This window comes from Homarus americanus, unplaced genomic scaffold (genome assembly GCF_018991925.1).
Source record: "Homarus americanus isolate GMGI-L3 unplaced genomic scaffold, GMGI_Hamer_2.0 scaffold36970, whole genome shotgun sequence".
Classification (NCBI taxonomy): domain Eukaryota; kingdom Metazoa; phylum Arthropoda; class Malacostraca; order Decapoda; family Nephropidae; genus Homarus; species Homarus americanus.
The window spans coordinates 2,649,952-2,658,467 of record NW_024740094.1 but is presented as its reverse complement, the minus strand read 5'-3'; the positions used below and the strand labels follow the sequence as shown (position 1 = coordinate 2,658,467).

Genomic DNA, 8,516 nt, shown 5'->3' with positions numbered 1-8,516 from the left:
CGTACATTTCTCAAGATAAAAGATACCGTTAAGTTATATTTCTGTTTAATTTGGCTTAATTCTTCTTAGATTTTATTTTAAGATAAGTGAATGGTGTTTGATGGTGGTGTGGTGGGTGAGTAAGAGTGTGGGAATGTGTGGAAGGTGTCCGCAGTGAGCGACCTTCTTGTAGGAACCGTTGCTGCCGTGCCTGCCTGGGAGAAAGCTCATACAGTCCAGTCTTCTTTACATCCTTATTAGTTTTACACCAGTACTCCAGACTCTATAACCACAATAATTATGCGGTGTTTGTTTTAAATCTTTATATAGTGGTAATAGTCATAGGAAGGTAGCGTGTGTACAAGTGTTCATTTTCGTTCGGTTTACACGGCATCCACTGTACTGACCGTCATCAGTAGGCCATTTTACTGAAGAGAAATTCGCTTGTTGATGACGGAATGTAGCGCTGAATCCGCTGTTTGTAGAGGTTATTCTGCCGTGTTTGGAAGAGGGAACTTAACAGCTTATTGTTATTGTAGCTCTTGACTCTTAACGGCAGTAAGGATGAATGATTGGTGGTGAGTTAAGAGTGTGTGTGTGTGTTTGCTTCCACTAATTTACAGTTATTTAAATATACTTATCATCATTGAAAGAATTTAACTGTCCGTTCAAAACCTCATTTGAGTCATAAAGAAAATTCCCCCAAAAGGTATACTGTACAGTGTAAACTTTTGGACAACGAAGACAGATTAACACCTTCCTTCTCAATGACAATAAAATAATAATAATAATGAAAGTGGTTTACAACACTGAATACTGAACTTTGCCACATTTTCACGCGAGGAGGCAGTGTGGAAGGCCCTGTACTTGACCTTATTTTCCCCCCAAGTGTTAAGTTAGGTGTCTATTCCCAGCTGAGTGTCTAGGAGTGATTGGTTCGATTTAGAGGCTATTAGAACAGTACCATATTGACTCGCCCTTTGTCACCATAATATTAATAATAATAATAAAAAGTAACTGATAACGTTTCTCAAATAAATGTAACATGAATGATTATTTTTTTTAATGTATTGAGATTTTTTAAGGAATAAGAGGTCGCGCTCCAGTCAATGACAGTGTACCAGACAGTTGCCTCCTAGATCTAGACTACAGAGGAAAAGTTAACTATACATGGTTGACCTCGTGGAACCGCTACGGATAATGACGCTAAAACTGGTCTATCATGTTGAGAGAGACGCAAATACTCCATGGGTAAACAGTGTTTCTGTTTCCTGTTGTGTTTATTTGTCTTAACTGGTCCACGGTTGACACACACAGATATCCATTACCGGAACGACGGCGTCTGATTCGTTCATTATGAGACGAATTTCACTTAACAGGTGTGACTCGAGTGTTTGGTTATCACAAAACTTTATATATTATGCATATATTACTCTCGCTGCCATGTTTGTATTGACAATGACTCGTCTGTTTGTAATCAACCCAACAGTCGGTTCACTACTGAACTAGACACATTCTTACCTGGTATATGTAACGTGAAATAGTTGAGGTGCGGTACAGTGTGTGGCGGGACCTACTGACCCAAAGTGAGACGCGTGAGCCTGGCGTGGTCTTTGGTCATGGTAGGTCAACACTCACACACTTTTCTGTCACTGTGTGTGTGTGTGGTTGTAGACGAGTGGGTATATGCACGTGCTTATAGCATGTATGCCAGTGTATGTGTACAGTATGTACGTTTAATGTGTACACGGGTCTGTGTATGCATGTGCACCTGTACTGCATTAGTGCCTCCGTCACGTCTTTGTACCAGTTTTCCAAAGTTCTTTAATGTTGTTGTTTCTGTTACGGTGCACAAATAACTGCGTTAATATCAGTTAATATTATCTTCAATAAAGTAAATATTACCTTAAATAAAAGAACTGCCAGTAACAGTACTAAATATTTATTATATATTGTATACAGGGTAACATAGAACCGAGACTGGCCGAGATATAAAGTCAAGAGTAAGACACACAGGTAATGACGAGGCCAGACGATTATACCTTATTTTGGCCTCTGTGGAGCAATCCGTATCACTCGGTACACATGTAACCTCGCTGTAATGAGGACACTGGTTCGACGCCCTCGTCACCATAAACATTTGAACACGGTGTAGGCAGAGGGAGGGAAGGAATCGCTCTGAGGAAATTGAATATTATCGACGAGATAAATCTTATTTATTATCAGTAATAATACCATGAATATCACTTACATCTAATTTATATTTTTATGAAATTTTAATTCATTGTTAATTATGAATCGTTTGTATTATCACTTATATCTTATTTATTATGTCTGATAAATTATTTTGTTATAACTAAAGAAACTATTGAATACCACATAAATCATTATACTGAGATCCCAAGGTATATTTGGACCGTAACTTAAGCTGCACCGTAATGACAAACTCACTAGGCTCTGAAGGCGTTAAGTCGAAACTATTTTATGTAGGTTAAGGTAAACCACTTTCTTGACATTACTGAACCTGTGTACTCTGCCTCACCACTATTACAGCCTTGTGATATTGTTTGGTTCGGTAATGTTGCTTGTGCTTGTTCAAAAGTTGGTTGTGTATTCGTGTCAACAGTTGCCTTAGAGGTACAGTATGTGAACTATGGACGGTAGATTAATAATGGTGTTTGTATTCTGAAAGTTATCATTACTTGTGTGTGTGTGTGTGTGTGTGTGTGTGTGTGTGTGTGTGTGTGTGTGTGTGTGTGTTGATTACATATAGAATTTTCGTCATGAGTTGTCTGACACTGTGGGTTGAAGGCGAAAGAAAAATGTTCCTGGAAGTCTGAAAACCTTACCCCATATAACTAAGAGCAATGTGAGAATACAGTAAACTTAATTATTGATGCATTATAGTACAGGAGTTGAAACCCTAAGATTTTATATTCCATTCCTTCATCTTACATTATTTTAAGATTTATCATTGAATTAAATGGTGGAGTTTTCCAGCATACATTAATAATTGTATATACCTGTAGTAGGCCTGGTAATGAAGGCTGTATCTCTCCATTGGTTTGTGTCGGTGTATTTAATTTAACATTATCTTCAACAGCAATCCTCCTGCTGGTGGGTGTGGTGGTGTTCCCTGCTGGATGGGCCGCGGGAGAGGTGAGGAAGGTATGTGGCCCCACTGCTCGCCAGTACAACATGGGGGAGTGTGAAGTACGCTGGGCCTACATCCTGGCCATCATCGGGATCCTTGATGCTGCCGTGCTGTCTGCCCTTGCTTTTGTCCTCGCCACTCGCCATGTCAAACTGCAGGCCGAGCCAGAGCCCTTGTATGGTGGCTCTGTGTACAAAGGTGAGGCTTTTTAATCATAGTATTGACGTAGGTGAGGCTTTTTAATCATAGTATTGACGTAGGTGAGGCTTTTTAATCATAGTATTGACGTCTGTGGTTCTCAGTTTTATACAGATGTAACTTGTATCTGACTTCTGATTAAATAAAATGTAAATATTATTTTATCAATTTCTTACACTACTACTCTCACACATCAGTTTGAATGTGTCTATATGTCCCCTTTATTCTCTCCGTTTCAACCACCTCATCACTTTTTTCAACACAACATGAATCAGAGGTAAAGTTTTGAGTCAAGTTTAATACAGGATATATTAAAGCTTCGTCCTGTTTGATATGGAGATTTATAAATTCATTTTAATTAACCTTGTTTACCTGTCACTCACTATACCTGTATCAAGAAGTGTCCTGGGTGGTGGAGATGAAAGGTCAGGACTTGTTTGTTAATCGTTCTTCCATTCTCTCTGGTTGTCTTGTTTGGAGTCATTTAAAAGTTAGGTTACTACTGTTCTTCCTTCCATAGTGTCAGTAGGTATTGTTTCACCTGTCTATTACTCTTTATTTTCCTTATGTTTATTTTTATCTTTAATTTTGTTGGAATATTAACTCAGGTTGGATTGTAAGTGAAGCAACCTGAATTAACCCCTTCACTACGGGGATGTCACTTATGTATTGTACAGGTATTGAGCTAACGTCAAACGATTGCATTCATGTCAGAGGTGAACCTGTACACAAGGGATTAAGGTGTTTTGTGAACTATTCATTAATAATCTAGAGAGGTTTAATTGTACTGGTAAATTTATTCTTGCCCTCTGTTTCCAGGTCAGATGAATGCTGGCTTTGTGGGTGACGCTGGCAGCCTGGCCGGGTCTCGTAAGTCTCTCAACCTCCAGCCTGTGATGCTTATGCCACATCCAGATAACGACCGGTTTTCCGAGTTCTCTCACCACACTGGACGCTCCAAAAACTCTGCTTACAGGGCACACTATGCTTCCTCTGTACAGAACTTTCAGCTATAGGACATAGAATGAAGGATTTTTTGGAAGGGTATGATCTTGTATAGGACCCAAGAGATGTGTATTCCTCTTATGGAAGTTTAAGTGTTTTTTTTAAGTGTTTTTATGTAATATATTCATTTATAAAGTAATACTCATGTTCAGTTTGCCTTGGCTGAGATATTATATTACAGTATGTTATTTTACACAAGGACTTCACTTGTGTTTGAGATCTACCAACATTATTTTTTATTTTATGGTATTTTGGAAGAGTTTTTTATACCTGTACTGTACTTACCTTTAGAGTAGTGGTCTTACCTTTTGTCAATGGTCTCATGACTGACTGAACTGTAAACTTCTAATACAGAAAAGAGCATTTTATCAAGACTTATCTTATTTTGTACGTAATTGTAATATATAAGATAGATTTATTTCTTATTGATAGATGCTTTCAAGGGATTTATAATATTCACTTGGTATAATTCTTAACTCTCTAACTATGAACTGTGATTGCAGTTAAGGGGTGATCCTGACAGAGCTGATCACTACTGCCTTGTTAGATCCTCGGACCATCTAAAACTTCTTGTCTTGGAGGTCACTGCCTGGAAATATATTACTGGAGACAGCACAGTGGATGAAAGCTTGAACACCTGCCTCCTCACTGTGTCATGTTGGAGATACTGTTTGGCGAGGAGTCAGGATGATGAATGTATGATTTGATTAGGATTTTTTATTGGACTTGTGTACAGTTCCCCATAAAAGTCCTGTCGTCTCTCCTTCACGAACCCAGAGATTCAGATTCATGAACCCGAAGTAATAGATTCCGATGCATCTTTCTGTCCATAAATGATTCTGGTTCACGAGTCTGAATCTCTGGGTTCGTGGTTCAGGAGGAAAGGCGACAGGACTTTCATAGGTGACTGTACTGTACTGTATGGTAGATTCATAATTTGATATTTTTGACATTGAATAATTGTACTGTACTGTTATATGTAGCCTGTTCATTAACACTTGTAGTAATTAATGCTTTATTTATCAAAGTCATGGGCTAAGAATCAATTTAATTTGTTGTTGAAGATGTTATATGTGTTATAACTGTGTACTGTATATACCTGTATAGGAAATTAAGTCGTAGCTTTTTGTAATTTGACTGTGTGTAGTTCTTATTACTCCTCTATTAATTGATTAGATCCAGATTGATTAATAACCATAGAAAAAGGCAATTTTCTTTTTTAATTTTAAGAGTAACAATTGTAGATACCGGATACTACTTAATAAACTATAATTTCTGTTGATGGCGTTTTTGTCGGTAATGTTTTCATCAGATTGACTGTAGATGAAGTTGACTATGTTGATGTAATGTACTGTAGAGTTTCTTGTAGATCACCAAACTGTATTGTACATCAGCACCTGCACACTTAGTAGTAGCATGAGAACAGTACAGTACATAAAATCTTGGGTGGACTTGATGGTGGAACAACCCTCAAACATCCTGCTGAGGGAGGGGGGAGAGTAAGCCATTAAACACTGGACGACTGTGGAACAATCCTTGGGTGAATTAACATCTTACCTAAGGGGTGAGGGTAACCTGTTAGTTGCTAAATGACGATGGATCAACTTTGGGGGGAATTACAGTAGTAGTGCACCCTGCCAGAGGGTGTTGATAGTCCAATAGTTACTGAATAATGATGGAACAACACTTGAGTGGACTGATATCCTGCCCTTTGGAAAAGACGAGTGTGTTACAGTTTTTCTTTAGATTGTGTAATGAACTGTAGCAAGAAATAGAAATACAAACCAGTGCTGTACTTGGAAAAAGAGAGCCATGAGGTAGTATAGTTGTGGGGATTGTAGCAGTATGATGAGTTTGTAGAAATTTTGATGGGTAGTCTAGTTAATGTAGATAACATTATCTAAAGAGCTTTCGGGGTAAAAAAAATTGCCATTGCTAGAATTTATTCATATACAGATTATGAGTCATAAGATCTGTTAAGTATTGGCTTTACTTCATTGATAAGTTAGTAAATAGATGACATGTTTCAGGGCTGTGAGTGATGGTTTAGGAGAGGAAACATGAGGACATCTTTTGCCCTACACTACAGTAGTTGTAAGTGAGAGCATCATGCATTGTGATCAGTAGCAGTGGAAAAGAAAATGAGTGAACAACTGAAATTCATGCAACAATTGAAAACTACAATAAAGTACCAGAAAAGAAAGATATTGCACTGAACTGCAACATCAGAGGTACAGCACATACAGGTAAGCCATTATTCATGTACTGTATCTCTATCTAAAATCTATTAATGTTTTCTCAAGCATTTGGTTCTATAAATTTCTTGTAAATCGATACAAGGAATAGTAGAATTAATTTGAGTTTAAAGATGAAATTAAAAAGATACTAATTCCATGTTGGCGATGACAAGCTCCTCGGCGTCACCATAGACAACAAACTAAATTGGAAACCACACGTCAGTGAAGTTGTCAAATCCTCCAGTTTCCGTCTCCACCTCCTCCGCCGACTCAAGTCCCTCGGAGTTCCCGCACACGAGCTCCTCAGTGTATACACAACATTCATACTTCCCAAGCTCACCTATGCCTCCCCCACCTGGTCTTCCTCCCTAAATGCCACACAACGTAAACACCTAGAAAAAGTGCAAAAGAAGGGCATGCAAGATTATTCTCTCCTTCCTACTCCACATATCAAGAAGCGCTCAACACACTGACCCTTTCGACTCTCACTGACCATCACCACGGCCTCATCTGCAAATTTGGTAGAGCTTCTACACCATCCCGACACCGGCCCTACTACCACCTGAGAATCCTGTCCGAGAATGGCTTTCGACACCACAACCGCATCCAGCCCATACGTGCACGAACTGATCGCTATAAGAACAGCCCAGTCCCAACCATTGTAAAAATTATCAATAACATGTAATAAATCAGTGTATTCACTCCCAGTAAACACTGCTTCCCTACACTGTCACTATGTTGAAATGAACTGTAGTTTGAGCTGATCCCCATCTAAGTTACTATATGTCTCTTGTGTCACTTATGTCACTTGTATATTATTTGTAATTCGTAACCCATTCCCCAAATATGTAACTGTATATTTTCAGCCTTCTGGCTGCCAAGCTCTTTCAATAAACCGTTAATTATTATTATTATTATTATTATTAAAATGTGCTGTTGTGTGGTTACTTTCCTGTACGAGTATTGTGGTTAGTTTTTTAACAATATACAGTACAGTTCCAGGCTTCTTTTTCCCATTATGAAGGGAGAGACTCGACTTTCTAGGACAAATGGAAAAAATTGTGTAAGAATGGATGGTATTTGAATACCTAAAACAAGTGAGGGGGAAACATTTGAGCACAGTACAGTCTAAAAATGTAGGTGTTCAAATTTGCATTTGAGAGTTTTTTAAAAATATTCTTACTCTGTGGTACACTTACGGTTCACTCACCACCTCCATAGAAACCAAGCGATGACAGGCACTTTGCAAATAATAGTTATTCTTAAATTACAACAAATTAATGGCCAAGTACCTTATAATGAAGTATAAAATGGTGTACCCTATAGAAGTAAAAGTTTTCTTTTACGTTTTCTGTAACTTGTAGGGGACACTTAACCAAAGGTGTGTCCCGCGTCAGTAATGAAGGCACAAATGTAGAGGAGGGCCTAAGAAACAAAATACAGTATATAAGAGTATAATTTAAAAGGTTAAGATTCGGTAAAGACTAACCACAGAACTCTACAGCGTGACAGTGTATAAGGGACAGTTGATGATGCATAAACTAAATAGAACTTTGATCACTTCCATAAAATAACCAATTTACCATTACCTGTGTTAATTTTAGTTATTTTAAGATTCCAGTGAGGATAATTGTGAGATTATGTCATTATAATTCATATTATATGATGTGTACAAACATAATATCCCACCAACAGTTAATATGTATATGAAAAGTTGTAATGGTTAATTGTATGTCTTCGTCCAGCCAATATACTACTTTACCTTTCATATAAAGTGTTAGAGTATCTCATTGATGTGTTTGTGTACTTTGTGGGTGAGGAAGTTCAGCACCTGTTCGGTCACTCTAAGTCAAAGATACTTGTGCATTCTGTCCTTGAGGGGGATTCTGTTGGCTTGTTTATTTCCCATATAATCCTTCACGGGTTCAGCGGTAACAAGGGAG

The 8,516-nt window shown here is 38.0% G+C and overlaps 1 protein-coding gene across 5 annotated transcripts in view; it reads left to right on the top strand.

Moving 5' to 3' along the window:
- LOC121875142 (LHFPL tetraspan subfamily member 3 protein-like) overlaps nt 1-5,616 on the top strand; it is a 17,434-nt gene extending 11,818 nt beyond the window's left edge. For 4 of the 5 annotated variants that reach the window (XM_042379557.1, XM_042379553.1, XM_042379555.1 and 1 more), the window contains exons 4-5: nt 3,083-3,331; nt 4,151-5,616. In XM_042379557.1, coding sequence (XP_042235491.1) covers nt 3,083-3,331; nt 4,151-4,347 — 446 coding nt within the window. In that variant the 3' untranslated portion in view covers nt 4,348-5,616. The remainder of the gene's footprint in view (nt 1-3,082; nt 3,332-4,150) is intronic. The other variant, XM_042379556.1, reaches the window with a different exon arrangement.
- The last annotated feature ends 2,900 nt before the right edge of the window (nt 5,617-8,516 follow it).